The 15,946-nt window shown below is 39.6% G+C and overlaps 1 protein-coding gene across 1 annotated transcript; it reads right to left on the bottom strand.

Moving 5' to 3' along the window:
• Positions 1–4,623: 4,623 nt before the first annotated feature.
• Positions 4,624–14,471, bottom strand: LOC137097156 (dentin matrix acidic phosphoprotein 1-like). The gene is made up of 5 exons (XM_067468585.1): positions 14,381–14,471; positions 11,531–11,601; positions 11,258–11,305; positions 9,934–10,278; positions 4,624–8,398 (listed from the first exon to the last, which is right to left on the bottom strand). The coding sequence occupies exons 2-5, from the start codon at positions 11,591–11,593 to the stop codon at positions 6,440–6,442; spliced, it is 2,415 nt and encodes an 804-aa protein (XP_067324686.1). The 5' UTR covers positions 11,594–11,601; positions 14,381–14,471; the 3' UTR covers positions 4,624–6,439.
• Positions 14,472–15,946: the final 1,475 nt, after the last annotated feature.

The raw sequence follows: 15,946 nt of genomic DNA, 5'->3' as shown, positions 1-15,946 counted from the left end.
CCATTTCTAAACTGAAGAACCGGCGTTGTCCATAGGCATCCCCAAGGTCATGTGACTGACATGACTGCATGGAGTGCTATAATCTTACCGCGGGAGCAATACCTATTGATCTACTTACATTTGCATGTTTTTGAACTGCTAGGTTGGCAGAAGCTGGGACAAACAGCAGGAGTTCACACCACTCCCCAGATTTGAACCGCCACTTTTGGTCAGCAAGTTCAGCAGCTCAATAGTTTAACTCACTGCACCACTGAAGTTTTTGCTCTTGGTAGGCTAAACAAATCGTAGTGTCCAGAGTTAATATCTTGGATAAAAAGCTGCATTTTATTAGTTACCATATCGATGTCTGCCTTGTGCAGTTTTCCAGTGGGGCTTGATTATGGAATCCCAATTTCTTACCTTCTGTCCAGTTATAACCAATTATGCATAACTACTGTGGGAAAAGTGTGCTAGTGTTTCACTAGTGTTTCACTAGACTATAAAGTGGTATCAAACTACATTAATTCTACAGTGTAGGAACAGCACATATACAGGAGCTGCATTATTTGACAAACCTGTGCATAACCGCTATCTGATCTTGAAAGCCTCATGGAATGAAAGCAATGTGCATCAAGTTAAGATGCTAAGCAGCAGCGCCACTTGCTGGCTATTTTTTTAAAATGCATTGCAACTTGTTAAATAAAAAATTAAAATGTTAAGTGTATTATTTTAAAAAAATCATTCTGACCCATGTTGGCACTTTTTTTCCCCATACCGGTGGAATCGTGTGCTCTTCTGAGTCATGAGGCTATGCTGCTGGTAGCAATGCTGCTGGTAGAGTCTACCATGTCAGATAAGGTGTACTGTGAAGATAGGCTCAGGGCTTGATATCATCAGCTTATTGTCTCACAGCAATTGCATTGTTTAAGCTGAGGGAAACATTTTGACATGGAAACAATCACTTTCATATGTCATCCCCAATAGTATTACCATGCTGTTTCAGTGATGCATGTTACCACAGTCAGTCTTTTGCACTTTCACTTAATTCCATCTTCCTACCCAAGCCCACCTCGCATAGCACAAGTATTTTGTTTAGTATTTTTTGCCTAGCCACAATTGCTGAATTGTGTAGTTTCAATGTTTCTTGCAAATAGAAGGGACTGCTATAATTGCAACCCACCATGACAGTGCAATTGTGGATTCATGGCAAAATCAAATCAAATCAAATCTGTGGAACAGAATAGAATCAACATTATTCTCATACAGCATGACATCTTCTTATCTGAATACTGAAAATGGGGTGATTTAACCCTGCTTTAAGATAGAAAGGGAAAGAAGAGGAGAAGCATGCTAACTTACACTAGATGACAGCTGAGATATCGAGACTTCAGTGGAATGAATGAAATGATAGCACCAAATACAAAAGTGGAACAACAGTGATATTGAAGTCATTAATGGGTTTTCAAAGAAAATGTGTGATCCAATAATGATAGAAATATAATGCAAAAACAGAAAAGCCATGCCATTGTGTGATAAGGAAAGATCAAACATGTGATTAAGCCAGTATGGTTGTGCAACAAATCTATCATGTGCAAAGTCTTCAATATGCCAAACAGCTACTAGGCAGCAGTAGTAAGGAGTGGAACTCCCAGATATAACAGCAATGGCACTTTAGATAACTATTTTCTGTACTATACTGAAGGAGGCAGTGCTAAACATATATTGAGTGCCTATTACCTTGAAATCCTTTCAATAGTGAGGGAGAGTGAGAGTCCTGAACTGGAAGGTCCTCAACCAGTTACTGGGGTAGAGCACAAAACAAGTATGAGTAGTGCTGTGTCTAAGGAAGCAACTGGACTCAAGCCATAAGGATGTGCACCTACTGACATGTAAAGAAGTGAAATAATAGTTGGAAGCTGCACAATGACCCAGAGCAGGCTAGCTGATGATGAGAGAACTGGGTGGTCTCTTTTTCACCATATGCTGAAGCCAATGTGATGTAAAACAGCAACAACAACTGCTTTCAGGATCCATCAATGCCTCATTAGAAAAAAAGTTCATATTATGAGGAAGAAGATATAGGGCAAATAGCCCAGAAAATAATAGAGGATGGTGCTCCTTAAACTACTTATTGTGTAGAGACAAACCCGTCATTGGGGGGCTTTGGGGAGGTTGTGCACAAATATACTATCTTTTCTGTATATAAAAAAGTGTAAACTATGCTCATGAGTGTTTCTCCACAGAATAATTATTCTGTAAGATTTCAGGACATTTGACTAGCAGGGGAGTATTACACCAAGTTTTCTGGCTTACTTTTGTCAAGAAACCCATTTTTCAACCTGGGAAAGGATAATTGTGAACAGTCATTCCATCCTACCCATTCCCTCAATTTGAAAAGCATTAAAGGGATGTGGAACCTAGTACTCCATCTTTCCAAGTGTGCATTGGCTACAGGGATTATGCAACTTTTGTAAAAGAATTAAGTGCTGCATTGAGACTCCTGGGCTGCTGTGGTCTTTGGACTTTGGGCACAAAAATCTGCAGCGCATTATGTTCAAGTATCTTTACTGTTTTAGCTGATGCTTATTTGTCTTATTTGGTTGACTTCTGAGTCTATTACTTTCTTAGTCTCATTATTGTCTTTCCAGGTCGCAAGTGACAGATAGTAGAAGGGTCTACATTTGCTCTACCCAATACCATGGCCATTATGCTTCAGCAGGAACTCATTTGTTTTCCTCAGAAACCTGGGGATCACAACCAGACATCTACTCTTGTGCTTTGCTACTCTGCTGCTGAGTACGCATGCCCAGTGTGGAACACATCTCACCATGCTAAAACAGTGGCTGTGGCTCTTAATGAAACATACCGCATTATCACAGTATGTCTATGCCCTACACCACTGGAGAAATTATACTGTTTAGCCGATATTGCACCACCTGATATCCTCCAGGAAGTAGCAGCCAATAATGAAAGGACCAAGGCAGTGACATCTTCGGATATCAATCAGCATGCCAATGATATATCTTTCACTGAAATCAAGAAATAGCTTTCTAAAATACTCGCAGGAACACCTCAGCAAGCAAGAGTCCAAAAGTGGCAGGCTAAAACCTGGAACCTGGAGCCATTTATTTATTTATTTACAGTATTTATATTCCACTCTTCTCACCACACAGGGGACTCAGGGTGGATTACAATGCACATATACATGGCAAACATTCAATGCTATGGGAGTGTAACTTATATATAGACAGATATAAAGGCAATTTAACAATCCAGCTTTCCCGGATTCATGAGGGTATGCTCGATTCTGGCCACAGGGGGAGCTGTGGCTTCAGCGTCCACTTGTAACACCGAGTCCTTGATGGTGTACTTTCCCATTCTTACACACGCTGCTAGATTTTATGGTGTCGTAAATTAGTTAAATTAGCATCCCTGCATAAAGTGGTACTAAATTTCCTACTTGATGGATGCAACTGTCTTTTGGGCTGCATAGGTCAACAGCAAGCTAGATTATTAATGGTCAGCAGCTTACTCTGGTTTCGAACTCATGACCTCTCACTCAGTCGTGATTTAATGCAGCTGGCTATTAACTAGCTGTGCCACAGCCATGGCTGATACCAAATGAGAGACTCTCCCCTGATCACACAGAAGACTGGGCAACTTGGAAGGCGCTGAACAGACTGTGCTCTGGCACCACGAGATGCAGAGCAAACCTTAAGAAATAGGTCCACAAAGTGGAGTCCACAACATGCAAGTGTGGAGTGTGGAGAAGAGCAAACCTATTACAATGGAGTCTGAGCCCTGCCACATGCACAGTGGAGGACCTCCTTATAGCAACACCAGAGGTACTCCAAGTGGCCAGCTACTGGTCAAAGGACATTTAATATAATGCCAAGTTTTTTTTAACTTTGTGTTTTTAAAATACATTACAATTGTACCCTTGGTTCGCTTCTAATATGATAAATAAATAAATCCTCAGAAACCTTTGATAGCTCACTAAGGTCAGTTGTGGCTGGTGGTTTCCATCCATGGGGTTTAGTTGAAAGTTGAAATTGCACCTACATGGGGGATAGGAGTTGACACCTTGGGAAGATCTTTTAAATATCTGATTAAAACCCAGAATGGATTTGTTGGCCTCTTGATAGGGAGTTCCCTCAGTTGTCTTTGAGTTAATAAAGAGATGAAACTGTCTGTTGGACTGCAGTTCCTGTTTGGCCATGGAAACCCACCACATGACCTTGGGCATGTCAAACTCTTTCAGTCTTAGAATAAGGAAAGGCAACCCCCACCTTACCCCCCGAATAAATCTTGCCAAGAGAAACTCCTGCCTTGTGCTCTTCATGATTTGGAAACAACTTGAAGGCACATAATAGCAGCAACGTTCAGGCCAAGTGTAGAAATTTCAGGATAGACACTATGCTTATTTCTCTTGAATTTCCAGAAGTCTGTAGGCTTTCAAACTGGGAGATGTGGATTTCAGGCTTATAAAGAAGTGAATAAGGGGATGGGGTCTTCATAGCACCCCTTCCCAGATACAAATTTCTTCTTCACCTGCGTCTGCTCACTCACATTTGAACATAATTATATCTTTCTAAAATAATTCAAAACATATAAATAAAACCAGGAAGCTAATTTGTGGCATACAAACATCTTTATTAGGAAACACAGAGATCATTTTCTTTTAACTTAAGATCACTAGTATCAAAAAAAGGAGTAAAAACACAATATTTCCCAGTATAGCTATACATTAATTACAAAATACGTACATCCAATATTATTGATACCTCTAAGTGAATAGGCATTTAGCATATGATCAATATTTTGTTTTTATTGCAGTAGATACAGTCAATATGTTTAATCTGAATTCTCACACATATGTGCATTGGCGCTGCCTTCCAACAGTCCTCCTGTTGCTCAAGCACTGAGCCTATATCTGTAGTGTGTTACTTATTTTGAGGTATTAGGTATGTAGCCTATAGAATCTACATATATAGGCATCTTCCCTTCCCTACCACCATGGCTGGCCAATGCCGGCCAATGCCTGGATCCTTTGGTTCACAGCAAATCAGATTCACCCCTTTCTTTGCCCCCTCCCCCAATTTGTGTCTTTTTGTCACATGCTTGAAACTGAGCACATTGCTTAAATACATTGTCCAAAACATGTTTTGTATGCATTTGAAACACATCTATGTTTCTTTGCATACTTTTCAAATGTGCAGTCTTTTCCATCGTCAGCATAAGAATTCCACCATGTGGACAGTCTGGAAAGTGCAGATGAAGGCAAACTAGTCAAACCTTGGGCTGAAAATTAAATTATTCACACATTCTAGAGGCAGAGGCAGGAGATATGGAACCACGAAAGAACAACCTTGCTGCAGGGGAAAACCTGCTTCCATCTCTTTCTCTCCATCTCTAAAGTAAACAAAACATTCAAGCATACCTTCAAGATACCACCAACAACAAAATTGTTTAGTAATATGCCATGGGGAAAAGAGCATTTGTGTGCATTTACCATTTTAAAACCATGCTATACTAAAGGAAAAGATTCACTCTGCGCCCGTGTACACTGCCATATAATGCAGTTCAATGCAATTAAACTGCATTATGAAACTTCATTATATGGCAGTGTAGATGGGGTGCTTGAAAAGGACAAAATGTGGATGCACCATGTCTTATTTCATATCAAAACAGCACCTGTAAAAAGGAGATGAAGAAATATATGGTTTTTCATGACGTCACAGGCATTAATTGATGTCTATGGATAATAAAGGAACATATGAATTTTAATTTCATAGTCATTCCTCAATGATGGAACAGAAAATGTATTTATGCATCTCTCTAGCCTAATGAGCTGTTTCTTAAATGGAGACAACACAAAATAAGGTATGGTTTAGAGTGCAGAGGATTTGTATGGGAGAGGAAGGTCTCTGAACTCAGGAGTCATTCTCCAAAAATTGCTGAGCAACAATCAACTGTAGCTGTGAGGGATGATGGACATTGCAGTCCAACAATTTCTGAAAGACCACAATTGCTCCTCCCTTGCTTTTAGTAGCTAAAGAAAGTGTGCAACTACATCAGTGATATCCTACATATCCATAGACTTTTTGTTCTTGTTACCAATAGCACTGTGCAAAATATATACATGTAACAAACCATAGTAAGATTTCACTGCTAATGGTGGGAACAGTTCACTGATGGCTTACACTGTTATTAAAACAGTTTCAGCCTTTCTCGATATATATCAGTTTTGCAGGCAATGCAAAAATGCCCTCCTGAAACTGATTTTGCCATTCCAATTCTTCCATGTGGAGTCTTCCTAATTTTGTTCTCAGTGGCATTAGGTGGCAACTCTAGTTTCTAATTCGCAATATTCTTGATAAATAATGTTTATCATTTTATTGCTGACACAATACATACATTTTTAAGAGCTCTCAAAACATTGCATCAGATTTTAATACATTTAATATCCATCCTGACAATCATTATCATCATAATCACTTAATGGTTTGTTGTGATCAATATCGAACATTAACTTTCGGCTTTCAAGCTCCATGCTTCTCGACCAACTGTCATCTTCTATACTCGCCGTGTCCTCTCTAGAGTGACTATCTCTTTCTATGGAATGACTGTTGTCCTCTTCTGTGGATTCACTGGTTTGGGCAGATTGGTTCTGTTCCTCAGATTTAAGATCCTTGTCATGTGAATCACTGTCTTCACTACTGGTGCTTTCGTGGGAAGCTTTGCTGCTCTCAGATGAGGTACTGTGAGACAACCGGCTGTCAGTCTGAATTGATTCATCTGTGTCCTCAGAAGTTTCTTCACTGTCTTCAGTAGAAACACTTTTCTCACTAGAGCTGCTGTGTTCTCGCTTAACCTCTCCAGATTCACTGCCTCTTGGTGCCCTATTGGATACATCTTCAATGGAGTAACTTCTCTGCTGTTTAGATTTGCCAGTGCTATACTCATTTGATTTCTCGCTTAATTCTTTGGACTTTTTCACAACTTTTTTATAGGAGCCCCTACTGTCTTCAGTAGAGTCACTTTTAATGTCTTCCATAGACACTGTATCATCGTCCTCTCTAGATGGACTATTCTCATCTTCTCTAGATTGGCTAACCAAACTAGTTTCTCTGGATTGGCTGTGTGCATCATCTTCTCTGGACCAGCTGTGGTTGTCATCTTCCCTGGACCAACTATGCTTATTCTCTTCCCTAGACTGGCTGTGTTTATGGTCTTCCTTGGAATGGCTGTGGACATCTTCCCTGGAATGGCTGTGAAGGTATTCCCGAGATTGGCTGTGCTTATTATCTTCCCTGGACAGGCTGTGTCTATCATCTTCTCTGGACCGACTGTGCCTACCATCTTCTCTGGACTGACTCTGCCTACCATCTTCTCTGGACCAGCTGTGTCTGTCATCTTCTTGGGAATGGCTGTGTCTGTCATCTTCTTGGGATCGGCTGTGTCTGTCATCTTCTTGGGATTGACTATGTCTGTCATCTTCTTGGGACTGGCTGTGTCTGTCATCTTCTTGGGACTGGCTGTGTCTGTCATCTTCTCTGGAACGACTGTGACTATGTTCTCTGGAACGGCTTTTAAAAGTCTCTTTAAACTGACTGTGACTACGGCCTCTGGATGAACTTTTTACCATCTCCTTGGATTGACTGGTTCCATCTTCCCTGGATCTACTGAGAACATTTTCTGTTGACTGACTAGTCTCCTCAACAGATTGGCTGCTTTCTTCAGAGACAATATCATCCTCTTGCTGGGATTTGCTCTCCTCCTGTTCAGGACTCTGGTCTTCTTCAGAATCAGCATCAACATAATGGTATACTTTCCGAGCAAACCGTTCTATTGCTTTGCTGTGATGTTTACCTTTCCCTCTTCTGCTTTCTTGGCTGCTTTCTTTTGAATTAAAATCTCCATAGAGCATGTCAGAGTCGGCATCATGACTCTCGAAGAAAGTTGCATCATCCCCTTGCATTCCTTCATCATCAAAATAGTACCTGTCTTCTTGGCTGCTGCTGTAACTGTCTGCTCTATGTCTTCTGCGGTAATCAGCTATATGATTGTCCTCTTTATCAAGACTTCTGCTCTCACTACTGCTACTGCTGCTGCTACTGTCACGAGGTTGTCGGCTGATAGTGTTGTCTTCTTCTTGGTCTCCCTTTTCTACAGTTGTTTGTGGATTGTCTCCTTCACTTGGAAGTACGGTGTGACCAAGATCTTCATTGTGTTCATTGAAGGAGTCATCACCACTGATTTCTTCATCATTTGTGAGATCACTTCCACCATTCCCCGTGAAGGTAAACAATACTTGTTCAGGAGTATAAAGCATGCCATCATTTTCAACATCGAAGAGTTCTTTGGATTTTGTGATATCACCGTAAAGATTGTCTTGATGAATTTCATTCTGATTCTCCTGTGCAAGAAGATAAATAGAGAAGAAAAACCAAGCTGTTACTCTTTCTCACAGTATAAACTGTTTTTAATATCCCTCCTACAACAGCATACGGCATCTTATTGCTACATTTGTGAAATCTTTTTGTATCTTACACCACTTTTTCAGCATAGAAGTAGTCCCCAAAGTACTGAACATAAAATACATTTCAAAGTTCCTCTTTCTTTCAAAGTGTTGTTGCTAAACCATTCCTTCCTATCAAGGTGTTTCCTTATGGAGACTCTAAGATGAAACTTTCATGTGGATTTCTGGGGCTGAAAGTGTGTGGCATGCTCAAGATCAGTCAGTGGGTTTCATGTCTGAGTGGGGAATCAAGCCCTGTCTCTAGAGTCATAGTCAATGTTCAAACCATTTCAACATGCTGGCTCTGCTATTAAATAGCACCTGATGTATTGGGAATTGTACAGATTTCTGAATTCTGGACATGCAATATTTGCAACACTTTTACTTCCTACATTTCTCTACAATACTTTTTTTACTGACATGTGCATTAGTGATATGTCCATGGGTAAGAGAAAAACCACTCCTCAAATAACCAAATTGTAGAAATCACAAGAAGGCATAGACTCAGTTGCTAATCACATCTATAGAAGCATTGATGTTTATAAAAGGTTTGACTTACTATTCAGAAATTGGTTCAAAGAGTCAATTGATATTGAGACTGGCAACTGGATCTAAACCTTGTTGGTTTTATTGGTATAAATGTATATGACAGTAACACACGAAGGAAGGAAGAACCAAATGATATTAAAATGGGGCAAAATGCTGAAATTTTGGAATTCTTGGAAAATCTCCAAAGCCTTTTCATTGTTGAATAAAGGACACTCAAATAGAAAACAAAGAATGAGTCTACAACACTGAAATCACCCATGGATTATTCAATTGGGCTGTGTGTGTGTGTGTGCTGCATGACTTCAACTTATTTCTGACTTGTAAGGACACTAAAGTAACCTTATCATGAGATTTTCTTGGCAAGATTTGTTCAAAGGGGGGTGCCTTGACTTATCTGTTAGAGTGTGTGACTACCTCCATCCAAAACCTCTGCATGTTTGTTATGCATGTTGAGAAGAAACCGCCGTAGCAGTTCCTCCTGAGATGCCTGAATTTGATGTTTACACAAGGGATTGGCAAATCCAACTACATGAGAATAACTCTACTAACTTGTTCAAAGACTCAAGTTAAACCAATACTGCAACAGGAGGAAATCCATTCTTATAGTGAATTATTTGGGATGCCTCTAGAGCAGTGGTTCTCAACCTGTGGGTCACCACATGTTTTGGCCTACAACTCCCAGAAATCCCAGCCAGTTTACCAGCTGTTTTGGATTTCTGGGAGTTGAAGGCCAAAACATCTGGGGACCCACAGGTTGAGAACCACTGCTCTAGAACCATTTGTGTTTCTTAGAAGATACTGAACTGTCAGGTACTGAAATGATGGATGAACAATTGCATCTACTTCTATTTCAGGTTTTATACAGGAATGTTTTTAATACCTACCAGAGAAATTTTGTCAACAATCTGATCATCAGAGGTGTCCTCGTTCATTTGTTTCAGATCAGAATGTTCATGAGAATCAGCATCATCTGCCCAATTCCTATGGATCACTTGGTGGACTCTGAAATAATTATCATCATCATTGTCACGGGTGCTCCAGTCATGGTTATCTATTGGGTAGCTCTCAAAACTACCACTGGAAACCTTTCGGAGAAATGTGTCGCCTTCACTGTTCTCATGGCTGGTGCTCACATGTTCTTCACTTTTGCTTTGCCTGCTCCCTCTGTCTTCATCGCTCACATCTGCAGAATCAGCTATATAGTTCAGGTTCCTCTCACCTATGGTATCCTATGCAAAGGAATGAAATGAAAGCACATTAAGGAAAGCTACAACTGACATGACAGCAAACAATCAAATCATATCAGATCTCACAACAGTGAGATTTTGATTGTGCAATGTGTGATTTGTCATCTACACATTGCACAATATCACTTAACATTTCACTGCTGAAGATTAGGACATACAAACGTTTCTAATGAGAAATAATGCACACTGTAGAAGAGACTGCACACTTTCTCAGCCCCAGAGGAAGGCAAAAGCAGATGCCTCTGAACAAATCTTGCCAAGAAAACCCCATGAAAAAATTGCCTTAGAGTTGCTGTAAATCAGAAATGACAAGAAGATATAGAATAACAATGATTGGTAAACCGGCATTGAAATAGGCCTTTCTATATTTGGACAGAAGTATGATGCATTTATGCCTTGTGTTTTTTAAAAATTACTGATATATATATATGGATAGAGAGCAGGTAGGGCTTCTAATGGGGAAGAGGTATCGTGTTTTTATTTTTTCATTTTTATTTTCTTATAATGCTAATTTAACTTGTGTTTTTAACTTACATTTTGAAATCAAAGATAGTTTAATTGTATTTAAACTTTTATTTTGAGAGTTCTTTTAATACTATAGTGTTTTAAGGTGTTATGTTCTGTTTTGGGTTTCATACCAGGTGAAAGGAGATAAAAATTAAACAAACAATAAATAATAATACTATCAATAGTAGCTGGCGATGTTCATGTCAATGGTACAATGAATAGCCTGTGGATTTTAGTCAGAACTTTATTGGAGCCATCCAAGTTACTGAACGTGTTTTTGGGTTTGGCATCTTGGATGGCTCCCTTAAAGTTCTGACCAAAATACAGTAGATTCTCTGTACCGCTGACATCCAAGCCAGCAACCTCTCCTTTTGTATTTTTTTTCTTGCTGTTGACATTTAAGATCATTTCGTGGCAAGAATTTGGTACAGCAAAATCAAGATGGTCTGCTTACCCAATGTTCTTCAGAGCTCATGTGATGGGCACCGTGGTGCCTGGACACCTAGAATAATTACAAAGAGAGACTATGAATGTAGGCCTGAAGGTATCCACTGCCACAGAAACTCTTGAGACGAAAGTTAGCTATGCCCAACCCAACCAAACTCAATCCAACCCAACCCAACTGCTTTTGCATCCTTTTGATTCAGAAGAAAAGCAAAAAAAGCCCATGCATGCCACCTAGAAGCTAGTCATAGTTTCCATGCTATTTTTTTAAAAAAATACTTACAGGACGAGCCTGGGATAAAGCCCACAGGGAGATAAATAAAAGACTGGTCCTCTTTGTATGCATCGTAGTACCTATAACGAGATCAAAACAAGAGAGTTAAAACAGAAAAGTAAGCAATAATTAAAAATATCATAAATCAGGGGTGGGAACCATGTGGACAAATGTTGGTGGACATCAGCTCCCAATATTTTTCACCACTTGCTTATGCTGGTAAGGGTTGCTGAGATTTGCAGTCCAACAAAAAATGAGAGCTGAACAATTTCCATCCTTGGCATAGGTGAATTCCGGTTTACCGGAGGTTTTTGGAAAGCCAGATTTGGAAAGCCAATGGACAACTTTACTTTGTTAATTTGCAGGTGTATCTCTAGAAACAAAGCCTCTGACAAAGAAACTTCTTTTTGGCAAGTTTTTTTTTACACCAATTCATTTCTTCTTTCCTTCTTGTCCAGTGTCTAGATCAGTGGTTCTCAACCTTTTTTTGACCAGGGACCACTTGACCACGAACCACATGACCAGGGACCACTCTCCAACATTAGTATAAAAGGGTTACAAATCAGTTTTTGGTCAACTTTAGATTCAATTTGATTATTTGGAGTGCTGATTCAGAAAATTGCATTGCAGAAAATTGCTGCTCCGTGACTCTTCTCTGCCCTGGCCTGGGAAGCTTCCCAAGGCTGAGGAAGAGCTGGGAAGGGCAAGGATTAATACACTGGCTCTCCTTCCTTACTTCTTTTTCTCCCTCTCCTTCTCTCTTTCGCTCTCCTCCAATGGTAGCACACACCCCCATGCCAATTTTCCCCGCATGTCTCACAGCCTTTATTTTAGCTCTTGTGGTCTACCAGTAGGCCACAGCCCACAGGATGGGAACCACTGGTCTTGATGGAGGGTTTTTTTCATAGTAGCATCAACATTGGGAGATGTTTAAGGAGGGCTGGAGCACCAGATTTTTAGTGCCAGTTTGCAACCATGTGTCTGGAGTAAATATTGTGTTAAGGACTGAGCTGGGTACAAATGGCATTCAGCTCTAGCTGATCCTATGGCAGCCACATCTGCCTGTTTAGAACAGACAGGGCATACAATAACTGTTTCCAAAATCCTATACTGAGTGTATGTGAACATCAAAACATAGAGAAAAGAGGAAAGCAGATTGGCCTGCCTCACCAGTTGACCCCAGCATTCTTAAAAGGGTATAGTTAAAGAATAGTCTATGATCCCCAAAGGGAAAATAACATGGAAAGAAGAGAGTTGGATTCCTTCATCATAATGTTTCAGCAAACATTTTGTTCAAAGCTAATGATATGTTTATGTGAAATGAGCCAATTAAGTCAGATAAGCTAGGCATAAGTAAATAAAACAAAACAACCACAAAAACTGAATTTTCTAGAGATCATTTTTAGGGTTTTTCCAAAATTCCCTCAGGGAACTTGATTTTTCTTGAAATTATAGGTGGGCAACAAACATTCTTGATCCCTGTTTTGGTTTAAGGTGCCCCTTAATGAGAATAAGGTTGCCACCAGTGGTTATTGAATGCCATCTGCTATATTTCTCATTTGTGCAGTAGAACCTGGCATTAATCTTCTGTTATAGTAATCAGAATAGGCAGAAATTTATTTTCAGCTGATTTAAACAAAGAACCAATTCACACTATGAAATTATATTGCTATTAGGAGTGAATGCTTCTAGACCATGGCCATATAGCCCCAAAAGCCCTACAACAACCCTATATTGCTATCATTTCACTTTATTTCCCATGTTTCTGTCCTATGGAATCCTGGGATTTTCAGTTTTGGGTGGAGCATTTAGAATTTGATGCAACAGACTACAAATCCCAGGATTCCATAGGATGGAACCATGGTTGTTAAAGTGGAATAATAGAGCTATTAAAATGTAGTGTGGATGGGCCTCAATCAACAGTATTTTTACAAGGATGCTTCATATATCTGGATGGAAATAATCAGAATTACAAATTAACTGATGGCACAATATCAAAAGATAAATGTATACACATGAATCAGCAATAAGTTCAGCCATGTTCTTCAATCAGAGGGCATAAAACCTGAAAAAATGCACATTATAAGCAGTGCTCACACTTCTACATTAGAGGTACAAATCCACTTATTCATTATTGTTGTGTGCATTCAAATTGGTATTTCTTTTCATTTCTTTAAAACCAGCATGCCGGTGAACAATTTTAATTATCATTTCCCTTACCAATAAAAAGGATCTTTCAAATTCAATATTTCACTTGGCATTATGTAAGGTCCCAAATAACCTACAGGTACTAGGTCCTATCTGATCTTGGAAGTTAAAGAGGGTAGTTGGATGGAAGATCACTAATTAATACCAGGTTCTGTGTGCTCTATTTCACTGGAAGGAAATGGCAAAACCACCCCTGAATATTCCTTGCCAGAGAAAACCCTATGAAACCCATGAGGTGACCATAAGTTGACTTGAAGACCCATTTACATATTCGAAGGACCAAATAATAATGATAATGATCTAACATTTTCATTCTTCAGCACTCAAAGGTTGCATCTACACTAGAATTAATGCTATTTGGTGCCAATTTAACTGTCATAGTTCAATGATATTGAATCCTAGCCATTGTAGTTGAGAGAGTTTGGCAAAGAAGGCTAAAAACATTGTAAAGCTATGGCTCAACAATTCCATATTGTTGACCCATGGCAGTTAAAGTCATATCAAACTGGATTAATTCTACAGTGTAGATGCACCCAATGCACATCTTATTTGTTAGGACTTCTTATCAATACAATGCCAAGAAGTAGGTACTACTCATGCTGGCTTGCATACATACAAACAACAGGACAAGGAAAATAATTTAAGTTTTACCTGCAATTTTAGGTTTCCTCCAGGGAATTTTGAATATTGCTCCACCACTGTAGATAAATGTTGCACCTGATTCTCAATAAGCACTTTTTGGCATTTTGAGTGAAAGTGCATGAATTTAAACTCTGCTTCAGTTCAGAAGGGAGCCAATCAACAGCCGGGAGGAAGAAGATGATGTCAGAAGGTGTCACCAGCCCTCTATCCTGCCTACACTTCCCTTCTGCCTCCAGATGCATATTTTCCCCTAAAAATAAACTGTGGTTCCCAAAATGACTAGACCAGTTTGCATTTAATGAGAGATCTTGCTAAGGGTTCATTTGGATTTCTTAATTTATGCCATTTCATAGGCGTACAGGTTTATGAATACAAACAATCGCAATGTCACCCATAAATATAGTCAGAATGCTGTCATACCCAAGTCGGGTTTGCTTCCTGCTAATGTATGTATTGTATAAGCAGACAGTTTGTGCCAAGATACTCCCAAGGGTTATGCCTTCAGCAGAATCCTTTTGTGGGCTACCAGATCTTCTTGCCTTACAGCCACTATGTAGGAGGATGCTTGAAAGTTGTGACAGCTTCTAAATTACAAGCAAACTGCTGAATCTGCCCTTTGTGGCTGTGATGTGACAAAACTCCCTGTTGCAGACAAGGGAGGAAACTGATGGCAATGCTGAGATTTTCATTAAGTCTTCCACTATGACCATATGCTTTGGCTGAAAATATAAGCTGTTCTTTAGATGTAACTTTAAATTTTAAACTGAAAAATGACCTGACACTTCTGCATGAAGTAGCAAAGAAATAGATGACTATTCAACAAGGAATACTGAAAATTAATTTAAACTTAGTTCATGGTTTAAGGCAGTGGTTCTCAACCTGTGGGTCCCCAGATTTTTTGGCCAGTTTACCAGCTGTTAGGATTTCTGGGAGCTGAAGACCAAAACATCTGGGGACCCACAGGTTGAGAGCCACTGGTTTAAGGTCTCTTTCACACTAGATAATTGTACCACTTTGACTACAGACTTGATTGTGGATGGCGTGATTTTAATAACTGTTCTAAAATTGTGTTGTTTATCAGTGGGCTTTAATATAAATGCTATTATATTATTGGTGATTAATTTTATGCTTTATGCCTAAATGTTCTTTTATGTTTATGTTTTAATTTGGTCAGGTTAATTTATAAGTAAAGACAAAAGTTTTCCCCTGACATTAAATCCAGTCATGTCCGACTCTAGGGATTGGTGCTCATCTCCCTTTCTAAGCCAAAGAGCCAGTGTTGTCCATAGACACTTCCAAGGCCATGTGGCCGGCATAACCGCATGGAGTGCTGTTACCTTCCCACTGGAGTGGTACCTATTGCTCTACTCATATTTGCATGTCTTTGAACTGCTAGGTTGGCAGAAGGTGGGGCGAACAGCGGGAACTCATGTTGCTCCCCGGATTTGAACCTGTGACTTTTCAATCAGCAAGTTCAGTGGCTCAGCAGTTTAACCCACTGTACCACCGAGGGCTCCAGGTTAATTCATAATTATGTGTTATTGTCTTGCTATGATCTTTTGGTTTTCACATGTA

Source organism: Anolis sagrei, chromosome 5, assembly GCF_037176765.1.
Source record: "Anolis sagrei isolate rAnoSag1 chromosome 5, rAnoSag1.mat, whole genome shotgun sequence".
In the NCBI taxonomy this organism is placed as follows: Eukaryota; Metazoa; Chordata; class Lepidosauria; order Squamata; family Dactyloidae; genus Anolis; species Anolis sagrei.
This window is presented reverse-complemented; position numbering and strand designations above follow the sequence as displayed.